Source organism: Rhinatrema bivittatum, chromosome 5 (assembly GCF_901001135.1).
Source record: "Rhinatrema bivittatum chromosome 5, aRhiBiv1.1, whole genome shotgun sequence".
Lineage (NCBI taxonomy): Eukaryota > Metazoa > Chordata > Amphibia > Gymnophiona > Rhinatrematidae > Rhinatrema > Rhinatrema bivittatum.
This window is the reverse complement of record NC_042619.1, coordinates 18,339,953-18,353,960: the sequence shown is the minus strand read 5'-3', so window position 1 is coordinate 18,353,960 and position 14,008 is coordinate 18,339,953. Positions and strand designations below refer to the sequence as shown.

The 14,008-nt window shown below is 46.0% G+C and overlaps 1 protein-coding gene across 3 annotated transcripts in view; it reads left to right on the top strand.

The window, feature by feature from the left end:
- The window catches only part of PGM2L1 (phosphoglucomutase 2 like 1), a 222,680-nt gene that overhangs the window by 68,200 nt on the left and 140,472 nt on the right, over positions 1 to 14,008 (top strand). For all 3 annotated transcript variants that reach the window (XM_029602068.1, XM_029602069.1, XM_029602070.1), the window contains exons 3-4: positions 6,616 to 6,722; positions 7,014 to 7,098. In XM_029602068.1, coding sequence (XP_029457928.1) covers positions 6,616 to 6,722; positions 7,014 to 7,098 — 192 coding nt within the window. The remainder of the gene's footprint in view (positions 1 to 6,615; positions 6,723 to 7,013; positions 7,099 to 14,008) is intronic.

Sequence of the window (14,008 nt, the reverse complement as noted above, 5' to 3'; positions counted from 1 at the left end):
TTTTCATTTTCATTCTGTAGTCTTTAGGGATCCAGTGTTTATCCCATGCCCTTTTGAATTCTTTCACTGTTTTCATCTTCACCACCTCCCCCTGAAGGGCATTCCAGGTATCCACCACCCTATCTGTGAAGAAATATTTCTGGACTTTGGTTCTGATTTAGCTTCCCTGGAGTTTCATTTACTGACCCCTAGTTCTACTGATTTCTTTTTATTGGAAGAGGTTTGACAATTATGCATCATTAAAACCTTTCAGGTATCTGAAGATCTGCATCATGTCTCCCCTGCACTGCCTCTCTTCAAGTGTATACATATTCAGATCCTTCAGCCTTTCCTTCAGCCTTTCAGGTCTTCTCATACAGACCCCATGCCATTTTGGTTGCGCTTCTCTGGACCGCCTCTATCCTGTCCTTGTCCCTTTTGAGATTTTTATTTATTTATTTGTTTGTTTTTATATACCGGTGTTTGATTTACATATCACATCAGTTTACATACGGACTCCAGAACTGAACACAGTACTCCAAGTGAGACCTCACCAAGGACCTGTACAAGGGCATTGTCTACTCCTTTTTCTTACTGGTTGTTCCTATCTATGCAGCCCTGCATTTTTCTGGCTTTAGCTATCGCCTTGTCACATTACTTCGCCATCTTTAGATCTCCAGACACTATTATCCCACAATCCCTCTCTTGGTCCATGCACATCATTATCCCAGGACAAGCATGATGATAGTCCTCACATATGGGGTGACATCATCGATGGAGCCCTATTACGGGAAACGTCTGTCAAAGTTTCTAGAAACTTTTGACTGGCACACTGAGCCCACTGAGCATGCCCAATATGCCATGATCCCTGCAGCCACAGGGGTCTCCCTTCAGTCTCTTTTTTTTTTTTTCCCCCTGCGTTGCTGTAAGCCTCGCGTAACAGGAGCTCTGAGTTTTTCTCACTAATTTTCCTTATGGAAAAAAGTATTATTTCTGTTATAAAACACCATATTCGGGTCTCCCTTCGACATCCCATTTGGTGAGTACTAAATTTGTCGGCATTTTTTGTCTGGGGAGCACACTGCGAAGGACTTACCGCACAAGGGCGGTGGAACAGAGAAGAGTCTGCGTGGAACATCAACCGTCTAGAGGCTCGGGCAGTCCGATTGGCATGCCTTCGATTTGCTCACAGACTGAAGAACAGAGCAGTCAGAGTGATGTCCGACAACGCCACCACAGTGGCATACATCAACCGTCAGGGCGGAACCAGAAGCCGACAAGTATCTCTGGAGATCGCCCCACTGATGGCTTGGGCAGAGGCGAATCTCCAGGCCATCTCCGCTGTCCACATTGCCGGGAAAGACAACACCACGGCAGACTTCCTTAGCAGAGAGAGCCTAAATCCGGGAGAGTGGCAGCTGTCACCCACAGCCTTCCAGATGATTGTGGATCACTGGGGGATTCTGGACATGGATTTACTGGCGGACAAGTCCAATGCTTAAGTACCCAGATACTTCAGCCGCAAGCGCGATCCGTTCTCACACGGAATCGATGCCCTGGTTCAGCCATGGTCTCCGTGGTCTCTGCTGGGCGCCATCATCCACAAGATTCAGAAACACCGGGGCCTAGTTCTTCTAGTGGCACCAGACTGGCCAAGAAGACCCTGGTACGCGGACATGAGAAGACTGCTGGCAGGGGAGCCTCTTCCCCTGCCTCCTCTCCGGGACGTTCTACGTCAAGGTCCCATCCTCCACGAGGATCTGGCTCAATTCTCTCTTACTGTCTGGCCATTGAGAGGGCTAGACTGAAGAAAAGAGGATACTCGGAGCCCGTGATAGATACACTCCTCCGAGCTCGCAAGTTTTCCACATCCCTCACCTACGTAAGGATCTGGAGAGTATTTGAAGCATGGTGCGACACTCATGGCACCAATCCACATGCGACCACAATCCCTAGTGTGTTGGATTTCCTGCAAGATGGACTTCAGAAGGGTCTCTCCCTCAGCTCCATCAAGGTTCAGGTGGCTGCGCTGTCTTGCTACGGTCCCAGGAGGGATGGCAAGACCATTGCCAAGCACCCAGATGTTTCTCGCTTCCTGAAAGGAGTCAAGCATATTCGTCCGCCACTGAAGTGGCCTATGCCATTATGGAACCTCAACCTTGTTTTGGATTTCCTCGCGGGATCCACCTTCAGACCCCTTCGGGGCCTGTCTCTCCGTTCTCTCACTTTGAAGATGGTGTTCTTGCTGGCTGTATGTTCAGCACGCCGCATCTCTGAGCTACAAGCACTGTCTTGCCGTGATCCATTTCTCAGAATCACTCCTGAGGCTATCCATCTTCGGACGGTTCCCTCCTTTCTACCTAAAGTGGTTTCACAGTTTCATCTTAACCAAACCATATCCTTGCCTACCACGGCGGGTTTGAAGAAGTCTGAAGAAGGGCGTTTATTACGCCATCTCGACATTGGCAGATTGCTGCCCAGATATCTGGAAGTGACACAAGAAGTACGAAAGACAGACCATCTGTTTGTCCTGCACAGCGGAAAGAAACAAGGTGAAGCGGCCTCGCAGCCTACCATCGCCCGCTGGATTAAAGAAGTTATCCGAGCAGCTTACGTAGAAGCTGGGAAGTCTCCGCCTCTACAAGTCAAGGCTCATTCTACCAGAGCACAAGCGGCATCCTGGGCGGAATCCAGGATGCTGTCGCCTGCAGAAATATGTAAAGCAGCGACATGGTCCTCCCTCCATACCTTCTCCAGATTCTACCGTCTGGATGTCCAGGCCAGGGAGGACACAGCATTTGCGAGGGCGGTACTACATGGTCCTCAGGCAGCCTCCCACCCAGGCTGGGAGTAAAGCTTTTGTACATCCCATTCGTTCTGAGTCCATCTGGCTACACGCCAGGAAATGTTGAGATTACTTACCTGATAATCTCCTTTTCCTTAGTGTAGACAGATGGACTCAGCATCCCGCCCAGCTGCCTGTGTACATGGGTTTCACTGAGTCAAGGTAAGCCATGTCATTTGGTGACATAAGAGCGTCCCCTTTGCCAGGTGTCGACGCCTTCCGGTTGGGAATGCTGGTGGTCTCCAGCTACTGTCAATCGGTCAGGGGAATCCTGTTTCACTATTTCACTGAGCGTCAGTACACACATCCATAACAGCTTTTGCAAGGAAGATTACTGAGTTGCTACGCTTCCTGTGGGGGTATATATACACGTGCTGACGTCAGATCTGTCTCCAACTGCTAGCACGAGCATACTATACCCATTCGTTCTGAGTCCATCTGTCTACACTAAGGAAAAGGAGATTATCAGGTAAGTAATCTCAACATTCGAACCCATTCCATCCTCTTCACTAAAATTCTTAACCTGGAAAGTTCTTTTCCTTGTCGCCATCACTTCTGCAAGAAGAATAAATGAACATCAAGCATTAGTAATTAATGCTCCATATCTTCAATTTCATCATGATAAAGTGCTATTGCAGACTCACCCTTATTTTCTACCAAAAGTAGTTTCTGCTTTTCACATAAACGAAACAATATCTCTACCGGTTTTTTGCCCAAAACCACATACTGATGAACGGCAGAGACTTCGTCATATGTTAGATTGTAAAAGAGCTTTGGCTTATTACAAGAGTAGAACTGACTCAGACATTCCTCTCAATTATTCGTTTCTTTCAACCCAAATAATCCGGGTCAACCTGTCTCAAAGCGAACACTGTCTAACTGGCTAACCGCCTGTATCCACTACTGCTAATCTACAAAGGACGTACCTCTCGCAGGTCCAGTAAAGGCTCATCAAATTAGAGCGACTGCAGCTTCCATTGCACATATCTAGGGTGTGCCAATCCAGGACATTTGCAGAGCAGCAACCTGGTCATCCATTCGTACATTTACATCACACTACTGCCTCGATCAGCAGTCTGCATCAGACTCCTCATTGGGATCTGCAATTCTAAAGACTATGTCAAAGCCTTAATGGTTGTCCACCTTCCATAGGTTGCAAAACAAAAAAAAAAAAAAAGATTTTTCTTACCTATCAACACAATTCTGCAACCTATGAGCTTGGGACTCCCAGCATGCATGGCTAAATGCCCTGCTTATCGACGGAAAAAAGCAAGTTTGCTTACCATAAACAGTGTTTTCTGTAGATAGGGAATTTAGCCATGCATTCCCACCCACCTCCCTGGACAGCAATCAATCTAACCAACGCCTACACCGGCACTCAGCTTAGAAAAACTAACTGAAGAGAAGCTCGAGGAACGTGGGAACCCGTGGTCATGCGCACTTCAAAGCTCTTCGAGCTATGAGAGTAAGCTCCGCCTTCGTAACATCATGGATGATGTCACCCAGCATGCATGTCTAAATTCCCTGCTATCTACGGAAATCACCATTTACGTTAAGCAAACTTGCTTTTTTATGTGGAATTAAAGCTTGAATAAAGTTGAAAATAATTGTAATGTGACATGGTTTTTGTTTTGTTGTATATGTCATCTGTGTCACATGTATTTATTACCTTCAATGGTTATATTACCGTAGTACTTTGAAAGGCAATTTGAGCTAAAACAGGTAATTAGTACAGGGCAGTATGTTCAGTATGCTTCACCCTCATGTGGGCTTGATGGACCCTCATTCTGACCCAGTATGGCAGCTTCTTATGTTCTTATGTAAAAAGGAAATCAATTGACTAGTTTTGAAATTACTTGCTTGGTTAAATTTTGCCAATCTGCGGGACAGAAGAAAAAAGGATTTGCACTCACAAAGCGGGGAGTAGCTGGCTTGTTACGGCGGTTACTACCCCAAACCAAATAAGCCTGATACTTCACTTTCAATGCATATCCTGCTTCAACGGCAGGGGAGAAGAAAAACTGATACTTCACGCATAACCAGCATAGCTCTCTGCTTCAACGGCAGGGGAGAAGAAAAACTGATACTACAAGCATATCCAGCATAGCTCCCTGCTTCAACGGCAGGGGAGAAGAAAAACAACCAATAAGGGCTGAATAACACAGTCTGGGTAAAACAAATAAGCATGGGTGTAGCTTGCTTATTGCGGCGGTTACTTCCCCTACTACCCATAACTAATCAAGCTTGATATTTCACTTGGTTGCAGCTCCATCACTGCTCTCTACATTAATGGTGGGGGTGGAAGGGAAATAGAACCAAAGAGCTAAGAGAAACAGATAAGTATGAGAAAAAAATGTGAAGCTTGCTGGGCAGACTGGATGGGCCGTTTGGTCTTCTTCTGCCGTCATTTCTATGTTTCTATGTTTCTATGACAGGAAATTTTAAACTTCTGGCTTTCTCCAGCTAATTTTATTTATTTTTATTTTATTTATTTAAGGTTTTTCTATACCGGCATTCATGATAAGATCATATCATGCCGGTTTACATATAACAGGGGGTGCAAAAACTGTTCTTTTAACAAGTGCAACGGAAGCAAAAGTTACAATAAAACAAGGTTGTAGAACTGGGAGAGGAAGGAAATAAGGATAGTAGCGTAAAAATTTACAGAGGTAACTTATTTACATTGTGCAGTGATGTCTCTTTATGGATATTAACATTGTGCAGTGAGGTCTCTCAATGGATATTTGACTCCGGAAAGGCTTGCCTGAATAGCCAAGTCTTAAGTTTTTTTTTGAATGTTGGTAAGCAGGGTTCAAGTCTAAGGTCCGGTGGTAAGGTATTCCAAAGAGAGGGGCCCGCTGTAGAAAAGGCCCGGTCTCTGAGTGCCTTATCTGAAAGGCCCGGTCTCTGAGTGCCTTATCTGAAAGGCCCGGTCTCTGAGTGCCCGGTCTCTGAGTGCCTAATTTCTGAATATCAACCTCAGTATTTTTGAAAGCTAGCACTACTACCAAATATTAAACAAAGCATGGGCTTCCAAACATTCAGAAAACAATTTGAAAAAAAATAAAGGTTCTTCCAAGCAATTTTTGGCTTACAGCTATGTTTTGAGCTCTATGATTGTAAAAGCACAAACTAAATAAACAATGATTGATTTCTTATCACCTTGGCTACTATGTCAAACAATACAGTCTGATTATTAGCATTCAGGTGAGCATCTACCTGGACATTAGAAATGCTTTCTCAAATCATTCCTTATAAGTTCCATTACTATTTATCTGAGGAGAGCCCTTTGAAGGGAATCCAGGATCTCTCTTTCTGACTGATCCTGTAGATAGGATACTCTTACCCATATCAGCAATTAAAATCTCCCATCAGTACCACATTCCCCTTCATTTCCACCTTTTGGATGTCCTCGACCAGATATCTCTGTCCAGTTCTTCCACCTGTATGTGAGGTCTGTAGATCACACTGAAATAGATGGTCGTTCCATCATGCTTTTCTAAGATAACAGTGCTGTTTCCTTTCTCCACACCCCTTATATTTCAGTAGCTTTGATATTTTTTTTACATAAAAAGCATTTATCCCTCCCCCCCTTTTTTTTTTTTTTTTTTTTTTTATAACTGTCATCCCTATCCTACAGATTTAGCCAAGTATGGCCATATCCCATACTATACTTATGGATATGATCCATAGAGAGAAATAGGGTTAAACAGATTTATATCTTGAGAAATCATGACTGCTAATGGTTTGAGAACAATAAATAACATATTACTTGTTTCCTTTTATTGCAGGGGATGTGTCAGTATCTTGAGAGATGTTTTTTAGATTTCAAGCAGCGAGGTCTTGTTGTAGGATATGATACACGAGGTCAAGCAACTAGCAGCTGCAGCAGTAAAAGGTAAATTTTAATAACTCTGAATTTAAAACTATAAAACTGTGAATGCCATAACTGTAATGCAAAGAAATGTTGATAGGCAACTTCAGGGTGACGAAATATCACGTTGAAAATAATTATAGATGTAGGTAGATTATTTACATTTTTTAAACATATTGGGCAATGTTAACCTAACATTAACTGGCACTCTGAGTACATTGTATCTGCTTAACAGGAAATGTTTATAATGAGAGGGGGGAAATGTGGTGTTCTATGCATAATCTTTTTTTTTATTTTTCTTCAACTTTGTAATAGACTTGCAAAATTGGCAGCTACAGTTATTCTCAGCAAAGGCATACCGGTTTACTTGTTTTCAAAATATGTCCCTACGCCTTTTGTGGTAAGTCTCCTTTAATCTTATTTTTTCTACCTACATGAATCTCTTTCTAATTTCATCAGAACTTTTACGAGCTATGATCCATAGCACACCTGCAAAATGTAAATTTTTCCCCATTCAGATGAAAATTAGTGGTTTATAAAACTGTATACGACTTTAATGGTAAACCAGACTCACTCTGCTTCAAAATTTTTAAAGTCTATTTGTACTTTTGAATTGTTGAAATTTTTTAAGCAGTTTCCTTACAAATTCCTCCAGCCCTTGAAAGAAGCCATATTCAGCACAATAATATTAGATTGGTTGATGCTATGATGTCATAGTGACCTGATTAATTAGGACCAGATCCAGTATGAGTGAGATTGGATGCTCTTTGGTTTGAGGAAGAATTATAGATCTACTTAAGATATCTCATCTTTTCCTAGCGTGTAGCCAGATGGACTCAGAACAAGTGGGTATAGTGTGCTCGTGCTAGCAGTTGGAGACGGATCTGACGTCAGCACGGGTACATATACCCCCACAGGAAGTGAAGCCACTCAGTAATTTCCGTCTCCAAAGCAGTTTGGAGAGCCTGCATGCTCGCTGAGCGTGTTTTCCAATACTACTTTCTACTTTCCAAATTTCTCAGACGAGCCCCGCACTCCTGCGGTGATACCCTCGGGTCCCTCCCCCAGTCGAGATTCCCGAGGTGATTTCCGTGGTCCCTCGGAGGTTTCAGGCCTCTGTCCAGTGGCTGAATAGAGGCAGGGATCTAGCCCCCGAGCGAGAAGGGCTCGGGCCTGGCTGAGAGGCGCCTCGGTCCCAGCGTGGACTTAGCCCCGAGCGAGACGAGTTCGGCGGCTTAGAGGCAGCGGGTGCACTTCCTCGAGCGCGGCGGTGAAGGTATTTCCCCTCTCCCCCCGCAGCCGGAGACCGCCCGGGTTACAGCCGGGAAGCGCCGAGGATCAGGTAAGGCGTACATCTCTTACTTTTTGGTCTCCGAGGTACGAGGATCGGCGGCGTTGCCTGCATGTGGCATGCCGTGGAGGTCGCCATTTTGTCTGCCTGGTTCAGGTATTGAGCGCCCACAGATAGGCGCACACGGATAGGCGCCTGTGGATAGGCGCACAACGCAGCATATATATATTGCTAAGCATATGTGATTGAGCGCATATTGTATATTATTGAGCGCATATTGCTGTACGCATATTATTGAGCGCATATTGCTGAACGCATATTATTGAGCGCATACTGTTATTTAGCGTATATTACTGAACGCATATTATTGAGCGCATATTTACTATTGAGCATATATTGCTGAACGCATATTATTGAGCGCATATTGTTCTTGGGCTCATATTATTCTTGAGCGCATATTGCTGACAGCATAAGCGCCGGCGCCATGGAACACTTAAACGCCCCGGCGTCTCTAGAGGCGGCACCTCCTGATTCCGGCGTGAAAGCTCTTGGCCTGTGCTCAGCGTGTCAGCTCAGAGCCACGCAGAGCGAGGAGCCAAGACTCCCTTTGTGCCCAATGTGAGGAGGCCGTGGGAGCCTCGGGCCAGGACCAGTCTCAACCGAGGTTTACCGACAGTTCCCCAGGGGCCACCCCTGACCTAGCGGGCCGTCTCAGCCAGGAATCCCGGGGGACCTGGTACCCCGACGGCTGGAGTCCGCTTCCATTTCCTGGGTGGACTTATTTAAGGGGATCCACGCCTTTGTACAGATGCAGTCAGCTTCCCGTCCTGGACCCGCTGGTGCTCCGGCTGACCCTGCCCCCGGACCTTCTCACCCTTATCGCGGGCACCAGCCTCTGGGCAGTCCGGCTCATGCGGACCCTGATGTCTCGGAGGACGAGTCCGAACCCCACGAGGAGGGGGAACTTCCCTCGGGGATAGAGCCATATCGAACTATGAGGCGGTTCTTTCCCAAGGAAGATCTCTCCGACCTGGTCTCTCAGTGCCTGACTGAGTCGGCTATTCCAGGCCCCAGCACCATGGAGGCATCTACGCAGAACCCCCTGCTGGAGGGTCTTCGTCCCACAGCCTGCCATTTCCCCTTCCTGCAAGCGGCGCAACAGCTGATAGATTTGGAGTGGAATGCACCGGAGGCCTCGTTCAAAGGGGGTCGGGCCCTGTCCGGCATGTACCCCCTGGACCCGGCAATCAAGGATATGCTGGCGTGCCCTAAGGTGGATGCCTTGGTTAGCGCTGTGGTCAGGCGCACTACCATTCCAGTGGAGGGGGGGGGCGGCCCTCAAGGAGGCTCATGACCGACGCCTGGACGCCATCGAAAAGACCATCGAAGGTAAACAAAAACATCGGTATCGACATCGGACGTCACACGAGTCTGATTCCGACCCGATATCTGGTGGTCCATTGAGGGACTCTGAATCGGCACCAAAGAAACTTCGGAGGGAGGACGTTTCACCGAGGCCTTCCACGCCGAGGCGATCCCCACAGATATTGGTGCCAGGAACCGTACCCCCACAGGGCTCTGTGGAGGCACCAGTATCGCCTTTGCTGCCTTCCCCCATAGCTGCTCTGGTCTCACCAGCTATGCGTGCGGAACTGGACGGATATATCCGCCAGGCAGTACGGGATGCGCTTCTCGATATGATGCCAGCACCGACTCAACCATCGAGACCAGTGCCATCGTCAGTGTCACCGGTTCCATCGATGCCAGCTCTGATAACATTATCGGTACCTTCGATGCCATCACCGAGGCAATCACAGACGATGCCATCGATGCCAGTGCCTGATTTGTCTTTTTTTGCACCAATATTGGCAAAACTATCGGTGCCATTCCAATAAAACCTCAAGAGGAATCTGTACCAACACAGACTGAAGAAGAACCACTGATTCTAGACCCAGTCCCCGGGTCCATCGGGGATTCCATGCTCCCACCCACCAATATCACCATTATTTCCATCAAAACCGATGGCACATCGGTTTTGATGGAATTTGATGGGAATATTATATTTTATTTCATTTTATTTATATATTTATTGCTCCGTTCACCCCTTCTTTATTTTCCTACTCCAAGTTAAGGCTTCCTTGTTATAATGTAACTGTATGCTCCGTATCTCTTGTTGATTGGTTAATTGTATACTCTGCTTAGTTCATTGTAAACCGAATTGATTTGATTTGTATCAAGAAAGTCGGTATATAAAAGCCTTAATAAATAAATAAAAAAATAAAATCAAGGCCAAAAGGAATTAGGCCTTTCACACCTCTTCGGTCCCATACACCAAATTCATGGCAAGATACAGACACTGATACCACCTCAGAGGAAATCCTTTCTGAACCAACCTCTTCAGAGGAAAGGAGAAAATCTCCTCCGGAAAATCTCTAATTCTCAAGTTTTGTAAAGGATATGGCTGATACCATACCCTTTCAATTACAAACTGAAGAGGATGCCAGGCAAAAGACCCTGGAGATACTGCAATTTGTGGATCCACCTAAGGAGGTTTTAGCTATTCCGGTCCACGAGGTTCTCGTTGAACTATTGCACAGATTATGGGAGCATCCCTGCTCCATACTTCCGGTGAACAAAAGGACTGATGCAACATATTTGGTCCAACACATTCTTGGTTTCCATAAGACTCAACTACCTCACCATTCAGTGGTAGTTGAGTCAGCACAAAAGAGGTCAAAAAGGGTAAAAACTCACTCTTCAACCCCACCAGGCAAAGATAATAGGTTCCTAGACAACATTGGCAGAAAAATGTTTCAAGGGTCTATGTTGGTTTCCCGGATTGTGGCCTACCAATTATATATGACCCAATACCAACGTAATTTATGGAAACAGATCCAAAAACTCTCTGAAGCTCTCCCCCAGCAACTTCAAGAATCCTTCTCATCCATAATTCACAAGGGCCTGGAAGCAGGTAAACAGGTTCGGGCAGCATACGATTCCTTCGAAACTGCATCCAGAATGTCGGCCATTGGTATCAGTGCTCGAAGATGGGCCTGGCTCAAGGCATCTGATTTAAGGCCCGAGATACAGGACAAACTAGCTGATCTCCCTTGTGTAGGGGACAATCTGTTTGGGGATAAGGTGAAGGAAGCAGTTTCCCTCATGAAAGAGCATTCAGAAACTCTAAAACTACTGTCATCTGTGCCCCAAGAGTCTCAAACATCAAGAAGACGCCCAAGAAAAGAATCAAAATGCCCATACTATACACCGAGGCGTTATCCACCTCCTGCCCGTGGACGCTCATCTAGGCCAGCTCAAAGGTCACAGCCTTAGACAGCCAAGAGCAACCAGACCTCAACCCCCTCCACAGACAGGATCCACTTCGGGGTTTTGAACCGATCCCAGGGAACAGCAGCCTATCTTCCCAATCCATCACCGGAATTACCAGTAGGAGGTCGGATCACATTCTTTCACCGCAATTGGTCATCCATCACCACATACCAATGGGTACTTTTCATCACAACTCAAGGGTACCACTTGGACTTTCTCACTGTACTAAACGACACTCCTCCCACTTCGTTTGGACAGTAAACAACCAGTCCAAACTTCTACAAACAGAATTATCCACCCTTCTGAGAGCCAGGGCCGTGGAACCAATTCCCCGGCCTCAGCAGGGCAGAGGATTCTACTCCCGTTATTTCCTCATTCCAAAGAAAACAGGAGGTTTACGTCCCATCCTAGACCTCAGAAATCTCAACAAATTTCTGAGAAAAGAAAAATCCAGGATGGTTTCTCTAGGCACCATGTTACCTCTACTTCAAAAAGGAGATTGGCTCTGTTCTCTGGATCTTCAGGATGCTTACGCTCACATTCCTATATTCCCTCCTCATCGAAAGTATCTTCGATTCCTAGTGGGTACTCAACATTTCCAATACAGAGTGCTACCAATCGGCCTTGCCTCAGCTCCTCGGGTGTTCACAAAGTGTCTAGCAGTGGCAGCAGCTCACTTGCACAAGCAAGGCGTGCACGTATTTCCTTATCTGGACGATTGGCTACTCAGGAGTCAAACAAGACAAGGAGCTCTTAATTCTCTCAAGCTCACAATAACTCTACTCCATTCCTTGGGATTCCTCATCAACTACCAGAAATCCCACTGTACACCATCTCACCTGTTGCAATTCATTGGAGCAGAATTAAACACCATAACAGCAAAAGCTTTCCTACCAAAGGACCGTGCACAACAGACACTAGCTTCATTAACAGGCTCTCTACGAGCACACAAACGAATAACAGCGCATCAATGTCTCACTCTATTGGGTCACATGGCCTCCACAGATCACGTCACTCCTATGGCCAGATTAGCCATGAGATTCACTCAATAACCAATGGATACAAGCCATTCTACCAATGTCTTACCCTATCCACATAACGCAGGAACTACAGTCCTCGCTCATATGGTGGACAAACATGGACAACTTGCTCAAAGGCCTACCTTTCCAACAACCAGTTATGCAAGTGATGTTAACTACAGATGCATCCACCTTAGGCTGGGGAGCACACATTGGCCATTTACAGACCCCAAGGTACTTGGACAAAACTCGAAGCTACATTTCAGATACATTTCCTAGAGCTTCGAGCTAGACGTTATGCACTGCATGCGTTCAAGGGCTGCCTTTCTCACAAGACTGTTCTGATACAAACAGACAACACAGTAGCCATGTGGTACATCAACAAACAGGGAGTTACGGGCTCATATCTCCTTTGTATAGAGGCAGCTCAAATTTGGGACTGGGCCCTAGCACACTCAATGCTCTTATGAGCCACTTATCTAGCAGGAATTCACAATGTAGTGGCGGATCGCCTCAGTCGTCAATTCCAACCTCACAAGTGGTCTCTAGATCAGTAATTGCGACCAAGATATTTCAACGTTGGGGCCATCCAACAGTAGACCTCTTTGCATCACAACTAAACCACAAAGTGGACAACTACTGCTCCCTGTATAAGCAGAAAAAACGCTTACCCAGGGACGTCTTTGCTCGCCACCGGAACTCAGGCCTTCTATACGCGTATCCCCCGATACCGCTAATAACCAAAACTTTAGTGAAGCTACAACAGGACAAGAGGTTAATGATACTCATAGCCCCATATTGGCCTCGACAACTATGGTTTCCAATCCTTCTCGATCAGAGAACCAATTCGCCTGGGCACAGCACCCACTCTCACAACTCAGGATCAGGGCAGGTTGCATCATCCCAACCTTCAATCCCTTTCCCTTACAGCATGGATGTTGAAAGCTTGATTCTGCAACCTCTCAATCTTTCAACTAATGTGTCTCAAGTGCTTGTAGCTTCATGTAAACCCTCCACACGAAAGAACTATCGTGCTAAATGGAAACGGTTCACCACGTGGTGCACACAAAACAAGATTGACCCTTTTTCCTGCACTATATCATCTTTATTAGACTATCTATGCCACCTCTCAGACTCTGGTCTACAGACCTCATCTGTAAGAGTACACTTAAGTGCAATCTCAGCTTATCACAATACCGTAGGAGATGCACCAATATCGGTGCAACCCTTCGTTAGTAGGTTCATGAGAGGTTTAATTCAACTAAAACCTCCACATCGACCACCGGTCACAGCATGGGACCTTAATGTGGTCTTAACACATCTCATGCGTTCCCCCTTTGAACCCATGGATTCCTGTGATGTAAAATTTCTCACCTGGAAGACTATCTTCTTAATAGCCATCACATCGGCGAGAAGGGTCAGTGAGTTACAAGCACTTGTCACATACTCACCCTACACAAAATTCCTACATGATCGAGATTCCTTCCCAAAGTAGTTAGGGAATTCCATTTGAATCAATCCATCTTGCCTACTTTCTTCCCGAAACCACACTGTCATCAAGGAGCGGGGGCTTTACACACCTTGGACTGTAAACATGCGCTCGCATACTATTTAGACCGCACTTCGACCCATAGGAAGTCCACCCAGCTATTTGTTTCTTTTGATCCAAA